At 44.6% G+C, this 21187-nt stretch overlaps 1 protein-coding gene across 1 annotated transcript; it reads left to right on the forward strand.

Moving 5' to 3' along the window:
* Positions 1-11615: 11615 nt before the first annotated feature.
* LOC113330467 lies at positions 11616-13499 on the forward strand. Its single transcript, XM_026577276.1, has 3 exons — positions 11616-11818; positions 11873-12656; positions 12753-13499. The coding sequence occupies exons 1-3, from the start codon at positions 11616-11618 to the stop codon at positions 13497-13499; spliced, it is 1734 nt and encodes a 577-aa protein (XP_026433061.1).
* The last annotated feature ends 7688 nt before the right edge of the window (positions 13500-21187 follow it).

Here is a 21187-nt window from a genome sequence, read left to right on the forward strand (position 1 = left end):
CCCTTGTTTCATTCTTGTTTGTTTCTTCCATCTTTTGTATTCTTTCAGGGCATACAGAGGAGAAGTGTCCTGGTTTATCACATCTGTAACAAATAATGTTTGATCTATCCTTCTTTTCTTTCCCTTGGTTTTGATCATTCTGACTTGTTGTTCTATCTTGTGAGTTAAACCTTCCTCCCCTTCCTCGGCCTCTGTTTCCTCTACCACCTCTTCCACGACCTCTTCCTCTTGTCGCAGAGTTTTGTTGGTAAGAGTTTGTGTACAAGATTTTTCCTTGAGTTTCTCCATTGTTTTCTTCATCAAGGATTTTCTCTTCATATGCTTTCAATCTTCCAATTATATCTTCATAGCTAGTCTTCTTTAAATCTAAGACTTGTTCGAGAGAAACTATGATATGAATATACTTGGATCTTGGTAAACTATTGAGAAACTTCTTTACCAGTTTATCTTCATCAATGGATTGTCCAAGTGACGCAACTTTTGAGGCTATCTCTGATAGCTTTCATGCAAAGCTATCAATAGTATCAGTGTCTTTCATCTTCACTCTTTCAAATTCAGACATTAAGGTTTGCAGACGGGCTTCTTTAACTCGATCAGCTCCCAGATTACGTGCCTTTATTGCATCCCAAATTTTCTTTGAAGTTTCATGTTCACCAACTTGTAAAACAAGACATTCTGGTATTGCTTGAAAGAGTAATCCAATGGCAACATTGTTTTTGTTTGGGTCCAATGTACCAGGATCAATTGTTTCCCAAACTTTGTAGATTTTCATCAGTACCTTCATTCTCATGGCCCAGACTATGTAGTTTGTGGCGTTGAGGATTGGAACTTGTATTGATGGTGGCGTGAACTGTTTTGCACCCACAATGGTGGTTTCGTTTTCCATGGCTCAGAAACAAGCTCTGATACCAATTAATGGCAACTGCAAGATGAAACTTAGCTTATATAAAGACAACTCTCTTTATTGATGTTTAGAAAATCTCTCAAAACTAAACACAAGCTCTAATCTTGCTCATATGATCAACCACAACTTTGGTGATCATATATATATAGAACTATGACTTCCTTTTTCTAGTCCTATTACCTTATTACATGTGTTTCCTTTTCTTAGAAGTAGATGATTTCTAATTCCCTTAGGATTACATTAATTTTCCTAATCTTGTCCTAACCAGCTTGTTAGTGACTTCTATGTTGAAGTTTAACCAACACAGCAAACATAGGTTTCGTTGGAGGAAGCAAGTAATGTTGTGACCTGAATCTGATCGGTGTCGATGGTTAGGGTCAGAAGACAGAAACTGGAGCTCAGATGGTTGAGTTTGTTTGACCGGGCAGGGAGACGTACTACGGAATCATACATAACTTGCACTAGTTGGCTACTAAAGGAATTAGATTACCACTACATTTCTTAGTTTGTGGGAGACTTTTGAAATCATGAGGGAGAGCACGTTTCTATGAGGGGAAAGGACAGGTCAAGTAAATTAATACCAAACTTAAACATTTTGTGCTCGAGGGGTCACATAAGCTTATCAGACCAAAATGGAAGTATCGGTGCAAGAAAAGGAAGAAGATTAATTGAGAATAAAGGGAATTTGTTTGGGCCCTGCAGATCATTTATTCCCATTGGTCATCTAATATCCATGCATGCATGTGCTGTTATGAGGTATAAATTAAGAAACAAAATTCGTGCAAGCATTTTGTGGAGTAATAGTTTCAAACTGGAATGGGTGGTAGAAATTATGTGGCACGCTTTCATTTGTTTATGACACGTTGGTTACTTGAAGAAAAAATAAATTAGGGAACTCAAGACTTCTGAAGGATATAATGGCGGACGGGAGAGGCTGGCAAGGGGATTCGGTTTTTGGTCCGACAGTGGAGGAACAGAGCCGACCGTGGAGAGAGAAAAAGAACATTGTTGCGGCAAAGATATGAGCATAACAAAGAGAAGAGAAGACGACGAATCTTTGGTTCTAATCTCTTTATCTTGTATTTTTTGTTTTATTTGAGTTTTTAAGAAATCCTTGATCATGTCTTTTAGATTTTTATGTAATTAAGATTTATGGTGGAAACTACTTGGGGTATTAGGCTATTTGATTTGAATATTGAGCAAAGACCATTTTGATTTGAATAGATTGATTTTCGAATATTATTTATTGATTTATTGAGTTGTTGCTCCACCGGTTTAGTAATAACCTTTGTGCGTAATTTGATAGTTTTGCAAATATTTTTGGTCTCGTTATTTGATAGTTCATGCTTGGGTTGAATCCTTTGATGGGTTATACTTAGAAGAGCCAGATACAATTTGTGAATCAATAATTTGGTTTCGTATAACTTTCTCGCTAATACAATTTGATGGTGCTTGCTTGGGTTTAGTCTTTTGATGTGCCATGCTTAGGGTGTCCCAGTGATACTGCGACTCTATTATATATAATAGGTGGTGTCGATAGAATGAACAATAAACATATATTTGCAATCATGTTTCGTTTCAGTAATTAAATAGAGATGGTAGTGGATATCATGGAACTCTGGTTACCGACTTTTCCTTTGGATTTACTCTATTAGTTTAGTTTAATTTTATTATTTCATTCTTAATTCTCAAAATCTACAAACATTGTTTCGTGTTAGTCAATTAGGAATATTGGTTATTGATATTTCCACCGCTCCTCGTGGGAACGACCTGTAATTTCCTCTGTCTACTAGTTAGACACCGTGCGATTACGGTTTATATATATATAGGTATCTTCGGATCCTATCAGTAATGACAAGAGATAATGGTGAAACGTATCCTTCATTATGGAAACATCAATTCCAGGCGTTACCCGTTACCATTCTCTTCAATTACTCAACCGTTTCCTCTTCTTACGAGGCCAGCGTACGTTTTGTTGCGACTTGTATAAATAGGTCTCACCTATTTCCACCAAATAACAAGTTTTTGGTCAGGATAATACAACACTCAGAAATCACCTGTTAGCTTTCCACATTGTTAGCATTTCACTTTCTGATACAAGTCGTAAAACAACCACTCTTCCAGAATCAACTATTCTGGTCTCAACACTCTCTTTGCTTCCCTCCCCAAGACCAACCCTTCTCCTTCACTTTGTGACCGAAGCAAATCTGGAACGACCATTTCTTGGTTTAGGCCGGATTTGTACAGATTGATCTCTCGAATCTAAAGTACCCCCGTGCAGTACGTTGTTTAGGGTTTAGACTCGTTTCTCACCCATACACGAATTTACCACAATCAACAGAAACCGTTTTCACCCTCAAACAATTGGCGACCACAGTGGGAGATCAATCTCTCGGTTGTAATATCGATTTCCAATTTCCAGTTTCACCTTTCAATTCCAATTTCAACATGGTAGAACTCAGATCCGGGTCAGCAACAAGCTCTGAGAACACCAGCACGGAACCCGTCCCTGGTACTAACACTCCTTTTGGTAACATCAATACGCCGCCTACTAATCCCAGCAGCACGAAAAGCGTTCCTTCAGGTGTTACACCACCAATCACCAGGGCTAGAGCTGGTGCCGCCCCTAATGTTTCTACGCAGCCTATTAATCCTAGCAGCACGGAAAGCGCTCCTTCAGGTGTTACACCACCAGTCACCAGGGCCAGAGATGCTGCTACCGCCCCTAATTTTTCGTTGAGTATGGCACCTCCAGTTACTCCTCCATCAGGACGAGAAAACGGAGAAGCCAGAGGAAGCCGACCCCATATCACCATTGCTGATTTGATGGAAAGACAGGAAGTTCTTGCTAGAGCCCATACAGACATGGCTTCGACTCAGAAAGAGGTACTTGTCTTTGTCAAGACCCTAATGGAGCGGCTACCACAGGAGTCGCGACATCCATAGTCGGTGAGGAACACCTCAAATAGCCCTGGCACCGGCATCTCAGCATGGCATACCTTTGCAGACAAATAAACTCGTGCCAGAACCCCATTGGAGAGAAATCAACCGTCCAATTTTTTCATGCGAGAAGATTTGGAGCAACTTCTTCGGAATCGAATTAAAAGTGACGATATAGACATGCATCAACATCAACCCCCTTACCCTCCTGAAATATAAAGAATTCCTATTCCAAGAGGATACTATTCTCCTCAATTCACTTTATACGACGGCACAGGGAATGCACGTGAACATATCTCTCTATTCCTGGAGTCCCTAGGCGATCACGAATACAATCACGTTCTCCATATGAGGGGGTTTTCGAAGTCTCTTACCGGAAGAGCATACACGTGGTACAACAACATCACACCAAACAGCATCCCCAACTGGGGTGACATGGTTACAGATTTCTACAAGAAGTACTTCTTCGTGTCTGAGCAAGTTACCTTCTCGGATCTGGAAATGATGTTCCAATAAAATAACGAACATCCAAATAATTTTGTCAAGAGATTCAGGGTTCAAGCGCTAGACTGTCACGACCCAAACGTGGCCGAAAAGCAATTGGGGAATTCCTGCATCAACGGTATGGCTCCCATCTATTGTGCCTTACTAGATAACCTACGGTTCCAGACATTCTCTGAACTCCATGAGGCAGCCAAACGATCAGCCACGACAGCACCAACGTTGTTAGAGAGAACCAGGACAACCAGAGGCGAAGACGCATGCGAAACTCGAGGAAGTATACGTCTCGTCAACAAGAAATACAACGCCGTCCTCTCCTCAGTGAGCGTAGTAGACGAATGAGGAAAAAGGAATGCCCCAGCGGCAGACCAACAACCTAAGCGCACGACATCATCACGATGGACGTCTTCGCTACGGAGGGCCGCCGCCAAGGCTCCCATGCGTCATCACAAAGCTGAAGAAGATGTCCTGGATTTCCCGTTCCCGATCGAGGAGGTGGTCGAACTCTTAGAGGCATGGATCCAGGATGATGTCATCAGACTACCACCTCCCAGGCGCCCACCGACCGAAGCCAAGATGGCAAACCCCAAATAATGCCGCTACCACAGGTTTGTTCACCACCCGTCCAGTGACTGCAACATACTGAAGCATATCTTCAAGGAGAAGGTAGAAGCAGGGGAACTTCAGCTGGGAAACGAGGGAGTACATAGATATCCACTTCCAGTCAGGAATCGCGGGATCTCTGGGGACTCCGTACACGAGACTGTACAATCCATGATGCAGCATGTATGCATAATCCTCTACCTTTCCAAGGCGCAGCGTCAAGATATCTTTACAGCCCTCAATCGTGTTGTGTTGGGCAAACGACTTTTTCCTGTTACGGAAGCCACGCCAGTTGCCCAAGCTCTCTCAGGGAGCAGTGACAAAAAAAAAAACAACTGGGGACTGTTGATCACGGCCTATCTAAGAGGCACTGAGCTCGACAACGCACTGATCGACGCGGCCTCTGACTTCAGTATCGTTACCATCAAGACTGTGAGAGCTGCATGAATTTTGAAGCAAGAGGCTACCCACTCCCCATCTGTGGTCAAGAATTCGGAAGAAGAAGCAATGAACGCATATGGATACATTAACCTCGAGATCAAGGTGGAAGATGCTGTAACGCATAGCAAATTCCACATTGTCAAAGAACTAAGTTATGACATGATCCTGGGGCGCTCGTGGGTATTTGAAAAAAAAACAAAATTGGGAGCATCCCCTCTGCCAGTGTCGACACACGAAAGAGTTTCGAACAAGCCGTCCAACCTGCTACCGTATCAATAACTTACCAATGGAACTCGATCACCCGGAGAAATCCCGTTGACGCTCGCTCATAGATTCCAAACACAAGTAAGTCTGGTCAAACAACCTTATCTAAAACCAGTCACTTATTCTCTTAGCCCGTCATGGGGAGTTGGTCCGATTATCAGCACGGACATTGTTAAGAGATGTGAGTGGGGCGATGGCCCTTTCAAGCATTTTACCAAGAATTTGGAAGCTGCAGTGGAAGATGACGAGACCAAGAGTCAAGCGGTTACACGACGCCCAAAGTTTCAAGTTGGATACATGGTAGTCAAGGCAACCTCATTTCAAGTCGGAAATATAACGGTGAAGATAGTTGTTCGGACTGATTCACCCAAAGAAAGGGAAGACGAGCCATATCTGGTGGCAGATGTTCTTTTGGGCGGTTACTGCAAACTCATCAACACTGACAAGTTGGAAGGCGTAACGGTTCACTCGCGATGGCTCAAGCCCTTCAATACCTAAAGCACTGTGCTACTTCTTGCTCCATCGTTCTTCCTTTAGTATTTTCTTCAGCAATTTCCCTTTCCACTCAATATTTGTATTCCCTCCAAGATGAATGCACCGCTTGGATTCTTAATTCGGTTTCCGATTTCTATCTAAAGCATACCTTTCCTTTCAAACGAGTTTTCCGGATCTCAAAGAAGAAAAAAAACCAAATAAATCCTGAATCATCGTGAAACCATTACCCATCAAATCACGACCAGAAAAGCCGCAACCCTGCAAGAAATATGCAAGAAAACATCAGACGACAGAAAGATATGGAATGTCAAACAACTTATTCTGATGGAAGGATTGGATCTTTCAAATAATAGGTTTTATTCATTCAAAGATGTGAAACCGTGGAAACTAGATGAACGGAATACCACCTGGCGAAGCCCTGACTTCGCCATGAATACAAATAAAAAATAAAAATGAGTCTGTGAAACATCAAAACGGTTACACGCCAAAGAAAAAAAAAGGGAAACTGGTCATCAAAAGCAGATGCACGGATCGCCAACGCCTCTGTCAGAACCTTTTCAAGCACTTTCCCCAACAATCTCTCGGGCAGCAAACGTTCCATCCAAAAGCCGCCTCAGCAACAACGACTCCAGCATCCCGTACAGAGGCCGCCTCAGCAGCAGCAACCTTAGCATGCCACCCGGAAACCGCCTCAGCAGCAACAGTTTCCGCCTCCTGCCCGACATCCGCTTCAACAGACGTCCCAGCATATGCCACCATGACTTGTCCAACGCCACCGGAAGCAGTTTCGGTGTCCACTTCAAAAGATGCTTCAGTTTCATCAACTTCAGCGTCGTCTTCCTCTGAAGCCTTTTTAGTAGCCTTTCGAGGATACCCCGGTTCATACACATCAGAATCAAGGATTATGACACCGTCCTTGACAGGGAAATTAAGATGTCTCTTCCCTAGGAGATTCACGGACTTAGTCTTCCGCCGCTTCAACCGAGAGGCGAATCGTTCTGCCCTAGCACTGTGTTGTGTAGAAGTTTCGTTGCCATAAAATCTCTCAACGCGCCGGGATGCTTCGTCACCTCCCCGCTTCTCCTCCATGCCCAACGAAGCCATGAAATCCTGAGCATGCATCCACACTCTTCATAGATAGGTTGAAGGCATGTCCTGAATGATTTCTCCAGCCTCACAAAATAGAGAATCAATTCTGCCCAATGCCTCCTCATGAGAAGAAAAATGGTTTTCGCCGATTCCAAAGCTTCTCTCTGAAGAGTCAGAAGTACGATTGTCACTGGAAGATCCCATTATATTCTACAAAACGAAAGAGGGGGATAAGTTTTCTCCCTGTCTGCACCAGAAATCTACATGAGAAAGAAAACAAAATAGGGAACCAGGAGAAAACACGAGAGGATACCTGTAAAGAGGGTGGACGCGATTTTAGGACGACCTGTGCGAACGAAGGATTCAAGATCACCTCTTATATTCAGCAGAGCGATGAAGTCTAGAAAAGGAAATCCTTCTACTGGTCGTGAATTAAGGCGTGACATCAGCTGGAACAGATTTTTGTCTATGCGAGATAATTAGGGTTTGATGAGAAAACGTGGAAGCACGTGTTTGAGACACGCTTGCCTACATTGTTGCTACTGCTCTGCCGCCAGCACCGAGACTCGGAAGCAAAAACCGGAGATATAACATGAGGAGGAGGAGTGACGCCCCTTTTATAGCCACGACACCTTTGGAATTTGAATAAGGAAGGGATTTCCCATTTGAGCCACGCATGGAAAGAGGCAACCAGGCCCACGACAAGCCAGCGTCCACACCAAGCCAGCGCCCACCCCACGCCATGAAGCTCACGCACGCCAAGTCTATGCCAACGTCCCTCCAAGTCAATGCTAACGGCTCATTACAAGCCAGTTCAACGCCAACGGCTCCATTCCAAGATGACCGATGCTAACGGCTCCATCCCAAGCCAGTACAACTCCATCGGATCCATTCCTAGCCAACTCCCGCGCCAAGTATATGCTAACGGCTCCATTCCAAGCCGCACGCTGCTAGCGGCTCCATCCCAAGATGATGCCAACAGTCTGCATCCCAGCCAGCGACCATCTCTACCACTCCGTCGATCAGTATCCAAAGACGCAACACTTCTGCCAATCCATTATGGCCAAGCCGAATTTACGCAAAACCTCCAGCGCAAGAACCACGGATTCTTCTTACCTCCCTAAAAAGGTTAGACGGATCTCCCTGACCATCTTTTCATGACTTGCTGTTTCGATTTTATCCCTGTCTGTTACCATCTTATGCTTACCTCGCAACAATGCCCATGTTCCGAGCTAAGCATGGGACTTAATGTTGATGGTGGTTTTTAGCGGGTCAAAATCGTAAAACCTTAGTCTGACGTGACGTCACTCTGTAAAGAAACGGAGCCGTGAGTACCAATATCCCCACTAGCGCATTTATTGAGCCTTTCAATACGTCTACGATAAATTTACCAGGGTACATTTTTTTTTTGTATATCTATACGCTATGTTCCCCGACTAACCCTCAAGTACCGACTGGCATTGCCTCCGCACATGCCAGCGGCCCATGCTAGCCAAGTGTGCCAACCATGCCAGCCACACCCCGCGCCAAAGGCATGCCAACCATTCCATTCGCACCACCGTGCCAACGACATGGCAACCATGACAACCACACCTCCGCGCCAAAGGCATACCAACCATGCCAGCCGCACCACCGTGCCAATGGCATGCCAGCCACATCTCCGCTCCAAAGGCATGTCAACCATGCCAGCCGCAACACCATGCCAACGACATGCCAGCCACACCTCACGCGCCAAAGGCCCAACCATGCCAGCCGCACCGCCGTGCCAACGGCATGCCAAAGCCATGCCGACCATGCATCCATGTCGCTGGCTGCCAAACGGAGGGCTGCAATAATCAACGGCTACCCTTCCCTTTGAGATGCAAATCTCAGCCATACAAGTTCGCCACAAAACGCGTGGAAACTTCTGGCCCAATGCCAAATTCCACGGTTTATGCCAAAACCCTAATTTGGCCGCGCCTAAAACATACCAAAGCCATGCCGGCCATGCTTCCATGCCGCTGGCTGCCAAACGGAGAGTTGCAACAATCAACGACTACCCTTCCCTCTGAGATGCAAATCTCAGCCATACAATTTCGCCATCAAACGCGTGGCAAATTCTGTCCCAATACCAAATTCCACGGTTTATGCCAAAACCCTAATTTTGTCGCGCCTAAAACATGCCAAAGCCATGCCGGCCATGCCTCCATGTCGCTGGCTGCCAAACGGAGGGTTGCAACAATCAACGACTACCCCTCCTCCTGATATGCAGATCTAAGCCGTACAAGTTCGCCACCAAGCGCATGGAAACCTACAGACTGCGATTCCAAGACTCCGCGGTTTGTGCCAAACCCTAATTTGGGCCACACCAAGAGCATGCACGAGCCATGATGGCCATGCCTCCATGACGCTGGCTGCCAAACGGAGGGTTGCAACAATCAACGGCTACCCCTCATTCTGAGATGCAAATCTCAGTCGTACAAGCTTTCCACCAAACCAAACGATTTGTGGCAACCTCTTGGCTATGATGCCAAAATTTCTGTGATTTGCGCCAAACCCTAATTTGGCCGCGCCAAAAGCATGCACGAGCCATGCCGACCATGCCTCCATGTTGCTGGCTGTCAAACGGAGGGTTGCAACAATCAACGGTTACCCCTCCTCCTGAGACACAGATCTCAGCCGTACAAGCTTGCCGCCAAACCACACGACTTGTGGCAACCCTTTGGCTACGCTGCCAACTCTTTGGTCACGGTACCCTATTTGGCCACGCCAAGAGCATGCGCAAGTCATGACAGCACCGTGGCCACGACATTGGCTACCAACGGAAGGTAGCCACAATCAACGACTACCCTTCCTCTCAAGATGCAAAATCTCGTCCGTCGAAGGTCGTCACCGAACCGGCAAGCCTCTCAATTTTAACTTGCTAAAAAATAGCAACATGCTACACGTTTTCCACGAAAATACTCGAGACATCAAGACATGCCACAAACTGGGGGATGCACATCAGGGTATTGGTCTGGCGGTTTACAGCATGCGGCGTGCAATACGCCCGTTACAAGAAAGTGTCATAAGAGTAAGACAGTTAGTAATGACAAGAGATAATGGTGAAACGTATCCTTCATTATAGAAACATTAATTCCAGGCATTACCCGTTACCATTATCTTCCATTACTCAACCGTTTCCACTTCTTACGAGGCCAAGGTACGTTTTGTTGTGACTTGTATAAATAGGTCTCACCTATTTCCACCAAACAACAAGTTTTTGGTCAGGAGAATACAACACTCAGAAATCACCTGTTAGCTTTCCACATTGCTAGCATTTCACTTTCTGATACAAGTCATAAAACAATCACTCTTCCAGAATCAACTATTCTGGTCTCAACACTCTCTTCGCTTCCTTCCCCAAGACCAACCCTTCTCCTTCACTTTGTGACCGAAGTAAGTCTGGAACGACCATTTCTTGGTTTAGGCCGAATTTGTACAGATTGACCTCTCGAATCTAAATTACTTCCGTGCAATACATTTTTTAGGGTTTAGACTCGTTTCTCACCTATACACGAAATTACCAAAATCAGCAGAAACCGTTTTCACCCTCAAACACCAAAGCATCGTCAAAAGAAACACCGAGGACAACTCCAGTTATGACACTTAGCAAACAGAAGGGAGAAAAGCTTAAACCAGCCAACAAGAAGCAGGATGGAGCGGAAAAAACGACGTCCTTAGATGCCAGCACAGTAACAACAACATCTCTGAAAGCCGCAGCAACCAAAGAAGGTGCCTCCAAAGTAGCAGCGATCAGTCTCGCAAACGAACAACGATAAGGGGTAGCAGAGTCGATGATACAACAACCCCTTTATTGGATGACGCTCACCAACGAGCAGATTCAACCGCTGCTGACCAATCAACCTCTTCTGACAACGAACCAACCAACACAACAACCAATAGATCTTCAAGACCCTCACATCGATCCACCGGTCCCCTTAATACAGACTGTTGACGAAGGTCACATTGTAGCCGTCGGTGGGAAACCACAGGTGGGAACTCCGAACCAAGGATCGAACCAGTCCATTCAAATGATGGAAGAGCTTGAAGAGTTGAAGAGAAGCTAGAAGGTATACGCAGGTGTCGTGGCTTTACTTGCACAAGAAAACCAGCAGCTCAAAGATAGGATCGTCCAGAGTAACGAAGTAGGGAACTTGCATGACGAAGCTAATTCCAAAGCACCACCGCTTAATCGGGACCGAAGGATGGTAGTTTCTAACGTCAACAATCCCGTCGAAGAGCGGCCAGAGGAAACAAATTATCCGATCCAGATTATGTTCCCGAGGACTCAGACTATTTCGACACTGAGAACCGAAGATCAGGACGATCTACGATCATAGAGGACCATCAGATCGCCATGGAGAACATTCGTGCTGAAATGATGGCTGAAATTCAGCAACTGAAGACGAGGCAAGGAGGAGGAAGGATGGAAGAAGTGATGAGAGAAGCTGCCACCACACCACTGACTGCACATTTGGCCAAAGCTCTTAATCCCCAGAATTGTCCTATCCCAGCCTTCGAATGTTACGATGGATGCAGTGACCCCGCAGCCCATCTTCGGTACTACAATCGTACTTTATCCCGATGAGATCAGGATGACGTGGTCCTCTGCAGATACTTTCCTTCAATCTTGAAAGGATCGACTCTATCGTGGTTCGATAACCTACCACCCAATTCCATCGACTCCTACATCCAGCTCACTGAGAAATTCTTAAGGACTTACATGTACAACAAGGCCGTCAACGCAGAAATGGACAAGCTCTTCTCGTTAGCAGTCGCATACAAAGAAACCATCAGGGAATATACCGATAGGTGGCACAAAATCTATCAAGCGATAGGGAACGTGGATCCAGTGGTCAGTATCAATTTCTACAAGTGGGGATTGGATAGGATGAGTCCTTTGTTTGTCGAGATTCATGGAAGTGTCCCTACGACCGAAGGAGATATTCGAGTAATCATTGAAAATCACGCCAGATTGGAGGAAATCCAGCGGGAGAATCCGAGGGCCCAGACACAAAGATATCATCGGATTAATTCGGTGGAGAAAGCCAGCGGATCCAAGAGAAGAAACTCGGTCGAACGTTCCAACGAAGATAAGAGAGGACAAAGGGATGATCGGCGGAGTGATGATCGAAAATTCGAAGACCAATTTTTCACGAAGCTAAACACCAACTACACTCGCATCCTAAGGGAAATTAAGAATCGAGAAAACTTAGAGTGGCTTTGGTTCAAAGGAAAGCAGCCACCCCGGTCTGAGAAGTCAAGAGACTACTGTGAGTACCACTGCTTCAACGGGCATCAGACTGAAAAGTGCAAGAACCTCAAAATAATTATCCAAAAGCTGATTGACGCTGGTGACCTCAAGCAATATGTTCAAAAGGCAGAAATCGATGATATGGCAAAACAAAGCAAGCAAGACCAACTACCCTAGGGTAATCAAACGCTCAATACCATTTCATGCTCCGAATCTAACGGCCCTTCACTGACTGGCCAGATAGGAAAAAGATTGAGAAAACAATTTGAGGACTACTACGAGCTGTACAAGATTGATGGAGTCGAAGTTGATGAGAACGAAGCGTGGATGAACGCACCGATGACATTTGATGCTGAAGATGTCGAAGAAGACATGGAGGAGCACAACGATCCTTTAGTTATCATATTACCAGTAGAAGGGTGCAACGTCAAGAAGATTTTGATTGATGGAGGGAGTTCAGTCAACGTTCTGTTTTACGATACGTTCAAGCGAATGAAACTAAATGATGAGCAACTGATGTCTTCTTACTATACCATCTATGGATTCAACGACGCACCCACGAAGCCTCTGGGAGACATTGTTTTAGAAGTAAAGGCAGGCCCGATGAATATCGAAACCAGATTCAGTGTGGTAGACACTCCTTCTCCATACAACGCCATTATCGGTCGAAGATGGGTACACAAACTCAAAGGAGTAGCAACAACATATCACCAATACCTTAGATTCCCAACACCCGAAGGGGTAATGGAAATTAAGGGAGATCAGGTCACCGCTCGAAAATTCCAGGCTCTACAAAACCAACTCAATAATGAACAAGATGAGCAGCGGAAGTCCCACAGAAACAAAAACAAGGCAGCCTCTAAGGATAAGGCAATTGACCTTTATCTCGAAGAAATATCAGGAAAAAGCTTGACGAAGGAAAACATCGTCTTAACTACCGAAGCAGGTACTTCAGTGGCTAAGGGGGCTGAAGAGCCTACCAAATAGAAATTAAAGAATGTCCTTCTCCTATGGGAACCGAAGCCTACATTTACACCTGTATAACTCACGAAGGAGATCAATATAGGGACCGAAGAAAATCCGAAGATGATCAAGATATGAACTCTTATGGATAAGGAACGGGAAGCAGCCCTAATCAAGCTACTTACGGAATATGCGAACATATTTGCATGGAAACTAGGAGATATGCCAGGAATTGATCCGAAGATAATCCAACAGGATCTTCGTATAAATTTAGGAATGAACCCCTTTAGACAAAAAGTACGAAAGGTCGCGCCAGAATATCACCAGGCGATCGAGAAAGAACTCCGCAAGTTGTTGGAGTCGGGATTCATCAAGGAAGTGAAGTATCCAACATGGATTTCGAACATGGTCATTGTACCAAAGAAGAATGAAGGAGTAAGGATATTCATCGACTTCACTAACCTCAACAAGGCTTGTCCGAGGGATAGTTACCCACTCCCAAGCATTGACCAATTGGTAGAAGCTGTTAAAGGATACGAAGAACTGTCATTTATGGATGGATATTATGGTTACAACCAAGTAGCCCTGGCAGAAGAATATCAACAACACACGACATTCTACACCCTGCACGACCTCTACTATTACATACGGATGCCCTTCGGGCTGAGGAACGCAGGGGCAACATACCAGAGGATGGTCGATATTATTTTCAAGCCATGGATTGAGAACACTTTAGAAGTCTATGTTGATGACATGCTCGTCAAGAGTAAGTTGAGCAAAGATCACCATCAAGACTTGAGATATATCTTCGATTCCATGAGGAAGTACATCATGAAAGTGAATCCCGAAAAATGTACATTCAACGTCACGTCAGGAAAGTTCCTCGGATATCTGGTGACGAAGAAGGGCATCGAAGTAAATCCTGCTAAGATCCAGGCCATTGTGTAAATGTCATCTCCAAAGAACCTGAAAGAAGTCCAAAATCTCAATGGATACCTGGCAGCGCTGGGGAGATTCATCGCCAGATCGTCGGAAAAATGCAAGCACTTCTTCAACATCCTCAAGAAAGGGAGTAAGTTCGCATGGACCGCTGAATGCGAGGAAGCCTTCCAGAATATTAAAGAGTACTTTGCCACGATCCCGATCCTCCAGAAGCCTGATCCCGATGAGGTGCTGTCCCTTTACATAGAAGCGACCGAAGATGCAGTATGTGCAGTATTGGTCAAAACCAACACAAAGGTCTAACAACCAATCTACTACGTCAGCAATACTCTCAACCCGGCAGAAAGAAACTACACGAAGATTGAAAAACTCATATTGGCATTAGTATGGGCAACCCAAAAGCTAAGAACCTATTTGTTAACCCATTATGTTCGTGTCCCATGCAAGGCGCCGCTGGAAGCTGTTCTCAAAAATGCTGGGAAGGTAGGAAGGATAGCGAAATGGAATACTCATCTTGATCAATTCAATATCATCCACGAGATCCAAACTGCACAAAAGTCACAAGTCTTGGCGGATTTTTTAGTTGACTTACCCCTGGAAAATGATAAAGAAGTGAAGGACATACCAGAAGCAGAAGAGGATGGTAAAGATCCAGTCGATGTACTCGAACCCTCAAGCCAAAGACGATGGGAGGTCTTCGTCGATGGATCAAGGAACAAATAAGGTGTGGGCATAGGCATCGTGATTACCACCCCAACTGGAGATACGATTGTGCACGCACTAAGAATGGAGCTCAAGAGGCATACCAACAACATCGTAGAATACGAAGTCGTAGTACATGCCCTTCGTTTAATAATAGAAATGGGAATAACCAATGTACACCTAACAAGTGATTCGTAACTGGTCATTCGGCAAATCGAACTGGATTATAATGTTTATGACGAGAACCTCTCGGCATATATGGCCTTAGTCCAAACCTTAGCATCACAAGTACCCAATATCAAGTTCCGGCATCTATGTAGAAAAGATCTCAGGCATGTTGATGCTCTAGCATACATATCGTCTATGTTAAAAGATGAAAGCGTTAAGGCCATCAAGATAACAAGAGTATATGAGACTTCGATCAATACGCAACAATCCTTCGCTACAAATCGTGAAGACGATGTAGCGGAGGACATCGCTGACGATGATGCAGGGGAGGATATCACCGATGAATTTGTCGAAGATGATATCCTATCAAAAGTGAACGAGGATGAATACTTCAGCAACGAAGAGGACTGGAGAACCGAATTTCATCAGTTCCTTAAAGAAGGAACGCTTCCCACAGACCTGAATCAAACTCGAAAAATACAATCAAATTCTGGGAGGTACGATCTTCGAGACGGAGTCCTTTACAAGAAATCTTTCCTCGATCCTTTGTTGCGCTGCTTATCCATAGAGGAAGGGCGTCGTATCCTGAAAGACATCCACTATGGAGACGCATGCAACCACAGCGGGATGAGATAATTATCTGACAAAGCTAAGATGCAAGGATATTACTGGCCATAGATGATACAAGACGCAGCCAGGATGTCTAGAAGATGCGAAGAATGTCAGCGGTTCGCTAAGAGAATCCATGCCCCGGAAACGAAGCTAAACTCAGTAGATAGCCCCTGGTCATTCGAAAAATGGGGCATTGATATCGTCGGACCCCTGGTCGAAGGATCAGGGAAAAGATGATTCCTGATTGTATCCATGGATTATTTTAGCAAATGGGTGGAATCCAAAGATCCAGCCAGGATCAGAGATGTGGACGTATTCACCTTCATTTTTCAAAACATCATTTGCAGGTTCGACATCCCCGCGGAAATTATCTCCGACAATGGAAAACAATTACAAGGAAAGAACATAGATATGCTCTTTGACACCTTTAAGATCAGGAAAGACAAACCGACTCCTATCTACCCCCATAGCAAGGGACAAGCTGAAGCCACAAATAAGACTCTTGCTCTTATCCTCAAGAAATCATTGGATGAACACAAGGTCCGATGGTGCGAACAACTACATAATGCATTATGGTCATACCTAACCACGCGAAGGTCTGCTACTGGTGGATCTCCTTTCCTCCTCACTTATGGAGCCGAAGCAGTCATCCTGAGAGAGAACATCATGCCAACCACGAAGACTGAAGCGTAGAAAAAGAACCTTACAGCGGACATGATGTTGGAAAGGCTAGATGATCTAGAAGAAATAAGGAGACAGCGTTACAGAAAATGGAAAGCTACCAACGAATATTAGCAAGAGAATACAACAAAAAGGTTAAGCTTAGAAATTTTTTAGAAGTACAGTATGTGCTGAGAACTATACTTCAATATCAACGAGAGAAAAAGTGGGGGAAATTAGCACCAATTTGTGGATGACCATTTGTAATACATGACATCGCATGGAACGGATCCTACTACCTGCGTAATCTAAAAGGAGAAGTTCTCAGCCACCCCTAGAATGCAAAATACCTCAAGTCATACTATCCATGAAGCAATGCAGTTCTGCACCTGCATGAAGAGTACCAGAAGAAGAAGAAGATGGCTTATCCACTTGACATGTTTCTATCTTTGGTCGAGGATTAGCAGACCTCGCCACATCAATCAAACAAATCTTTTGTAATCACTCTATTGGGTAAAGTAATTATATACAATCTAGGACTCCCCTATCAGCGTCTATAAGTGTAGGACCATGGGGAAGGATTCCAGTAGGAAGATATACCCAACCAATTAATAAGGCAGCGGTTCGGCAGAATGGGTGCATGTAAATAATTCAACAATGCATCACATGTATGAGAACTCTTCATCAACCCCCACCATTCGGTAACCCTCTGGCCCAGGGTTAGCCGACGGGGTGACAGGTCCAAAGTCAATAACGAAGGTACATACCATCGTTATTGCCGCCAAACACTTCTCGTTTCTTACTTATTCATTTTTTAATACTTAGGGTTGTTCATTCTCTAAAAAACTAAAAAAACTTACAATGCAGATGAGTCAAAGATGTACATAAAAACAGCGATCCATTCCATGAAAGTTAATTACAATCCTGGAGGGTTAAGCAAGAAATACAGAAGATACACAAAAAATGGCCTGAAGCCAAGTAATCAACAAAGATCAGCTCTCTATTCCAACCCGGAGGCCTACTTCCACTTGGAAGCCTCAATATGATCAGCTGGACATTTCTTCTGAGACGAATGGACACTTCCTCCCGAAGAAGGATCGGAGGTGTAAGTGAAAGGCTCGGGCATAGGACGACGAATGTACTTCTTGACAATGCCATGCTCCTTCAGAAGGCTTTGCTCTATCTTGGTTAAATTCTTGTTAACCTCCTCAGCAAGCTGACAACGAGCCTTGTGCGCAATAACGGTGGCCTTGAGGTCAGGTTGAGATAAAGAAGATTTCAACCGCCCTACTTCCTTAGCTGCTTCCTCCCGAGATCCGTCCAACGCTTCATAGTATTTGGTCTGTCCTTGCTGGTACACTAGGGTAGATTGAGTCTTTTTAAGCTTTTCATTTGCAAGGCTTAGGTTTCCCTTGAGCTCTGAGACAAAAGAAGCAAAATGGTTAAAAGAAAAGAATTAGCACGTTACCCACGACTAAACGAAGTTATACCTTCGACATTAGCCGAAGCTATCTCATATTCATTTATCCCGGGCTTCGTCGAGAAAATCATATTCACTAGAAAGTTTCTTATAATCAAGTTGAATATTCTCGAGAGCATATTGACATTCATCTAACTCTACCTGCTTCATAGAATATAAGTGTTGGAGACGATTGACTTCATTAGTCATCCCTTCGATCTCCTTTGTGAGTCTGTACATATTAACCTCTAGGTCCTTCTCGGATTCCACTAGACGAGCAACATCGGCCCAAGAAGCACTTACAACATTACTGAGGGCACAAGCCTCTGCTCTAGCATCGTCCCTCTCCCGAATGAGCCGCTGTATATAATCCCGAATTTCAGGATCGTGGGATGAACGAGCTTGGCGAAGCTCTTCCTCCAAGTTTGCTACCTTGGTTTCTAAACAAGAAATATTCTCACGCGCCTCACGTAGATTCTCACGAGTCCACAATAAAGCACCATTGAACTGAAGATCACGAGTCCACAATAAAGCACCATTGAACTGAAGATCACGAGTCCACAATAAAGCACCATTGAACTGAAGACGATCATCATTCATATTATTCTGCATATCAACCATTTGCTCCCGTCTTTCCAGATACCGAGCCGCTAGTTCGTTATGCTCATCGGCCCGGGCATTCCATTTTTATCAGCTTCATCCTTAATTTTTGATATTAACTCTTTAATCCGGGAAGCTTGACGATTTCTCTCACCACGAAGCCATATCAATTCTCTGGCATCGCCCGCTGAAGAAAGGGCCGCCCAACTCAGAACGAACAGTAAAAAGGCGAAGACAAAGAAAAAGCGAAGAGACAAACCTTTAGACGATGCACCAGCAGACGATGCTTCTACCCGAGCTTTATCCAACTCAGCCTTAAGAGAAGCCACTTCCTGATGAATCTCCGTTTCTGTAGCACCAAGATACTGCTTACCCTTCAGCTTCTCCTTCAACTCCAATATCTCTTTGTCCTTAGCAGCAAGAAGTTCTTCAGCAGAATTCAGTTCCTCTTATCTATGACGTAACTTCACCTCTAGCTTGAGAGCCTTCGCCTTAAAGAACTGGTACAAGGTATGCTTGCAGTGCTCGCTCCTCACCAGCTAAATTGACAAGAAAATAAAGATCATCAATGAAAGGACGTCGCACCACTCAGCTTAGGGGAATTTACAATGACTTACCTCGAGAATGCACTGCTGAGGGAAACCATACTGATACCCATCATCTCTGGCCATCATGTCAGAAATGGAAGAGGGTGGATCGACTAAAAGGCTGGATGAAGTAGCCCCCGGATCTTTTTCCCGGGTCTCCGCAACATCATCATGGGACGATAGCTGCATTCTCTGACGAGTAAAGGCATCAGAACTTTTCTCACCGGGAACTACGGGAGCAGGATTAGGCACGCACATCAGGCATTTCTTTATCAACCATTCAAAGGTTGCATCATCCCCTTCGTGCATCACGACTTTCTCGAAACTCTCAGAAGATGCACCAACGGTGTCCTCATCATCGGCAACGGTCCCTTGGCCAATGGAAGTTTTCTTGCCTTCGGCTTCCTTAGTGGAACGAGCATCGACGTCCTATCCATCGGAACTTTCTTTTCCTTCAGCCACCTTCTCACCATCACCTTCGGCAACAACATCCCATTTGTCATTTGCGAAAAGTAAAGAAAAATCCGAAGCTATCCCCATGGTGGCACTAATATCAACTGGTCCCCCAGTGGAATAAATCTTACCAAAATAGAAATCTTGGTTGGGGTTCGTTGATTGAAGATCAGCATCCTCGTTCTCCTGAACATGCACAGGCTCGGTTGGAGGATCGTTCACTTGAACCTCAAAGGTAATTTTCTCTCAACCATTCTTCTCACCATCATTTTCATCACCTTCGTGGCCACGTGGGAAAGTATTAGTACGTTCCTCGTCATCAGTAACTTCTTCATCAGAATTCTCCTCATCATTCACCGGGCTGTTGATCTCGAGAATTTCCATATCATCTTCACCAACGGTAGAAGACTGAACATGACCAATTCTTTTCTTCCTCGAAGCCTGAAACAAGCACATGATCAACTTCTGATTCCAGGGGAAAACATACATAACCATACAATATTATAAGGAATCATACCTTGACATTAGCAGCGCCTTTCGAAGAAAGAACCGTATCAGAATTCTCCTCTTCATCTACATCGGCAACGTCAACGGCATAGTCGAAGTTCATACCGGCGAAGTTTAGTTGCCAAGGACATAATTCACCATATCGAGACGGAACACCTTCGCGAGGTTGGATACCAGCAATAGGACGCCATCCATGTTGACCGGGCACCCAACCATGGGCCCAAGGACCGATAACTTCAAGAGGAGTGACACGCCACTCATAATCATGATCACGCTTGAGCCGCTCACTTTTGGGAAAAATCTTTTGAAAAGGAGTCCTTTCAGTAGCAGGAACATACCGAAGCTTCGAATCACTTACTTCACTTAGAAGGCGAACCTCACCTTGAAAAGCATCCATTGTACGAAGACCCGCGCTCCGCGGCTTACGATTCCTACCATTGACATAATATCCGAAATAGGCGTTAAAATTTTCAGGAGTATACCAATCTTTCTCCGCTGGGTTGGGAGCGTAGCAGGTCATCATTGTTTCGCATTGCTCCGAAGATAACACTCGTTAAACGTCCGAAGATAATTCCCACTCAACTGAACCACCGAGTGGCAGTGGGTGTCAGAAGTGGAACCCTCACGGTTGGCTAAGGCATCGTAGTAGAAAGAATCCCCTGAATTATATAAAGGTAACATAAGACCGGATTCGAAAGATCCCACGGTCTTCAATAGATGGAAAGCATCGTACTTATAATTAGAACCATATCATAAGTAAGATCATCACCTTGATCATAAAATTTGACATCGAAGGCCTCGAGACCGTGCCTAACCTTGAAATCCTCAAGATCAATATACTTAAAAGAAACCTTCTTCTTGGAAACTATGATACTTCGTATAACTGGGGAAACTTCAAAAGATACGGCCTTACCCGACGACAGATTCTTCGAAGGACTCATATCCGAAGCCTTTCTTTTGGTCGAAGGATTCCTCGACAAATCCACCTTCGGCATAGCACCTTTATAAGAAGAATCCTTTAC

The sequence above is a fragment of the Papaver somniferum genome, unplaced genomic scaffold (assembly GCF_003573695.1).
Source record: "Papaver somniferum cultivar HN1 unplaced genomic scaffold, ASM357369v1 unplaced-scaffold_118, whole genome shotgun sequence".
Lineage (NCBI taxonomy): Eukaryota > Viridiplantae > Streptophyta > Magnoliopsida > Ranunculales > Papaveraceae > Papaver > Papaver somniferum.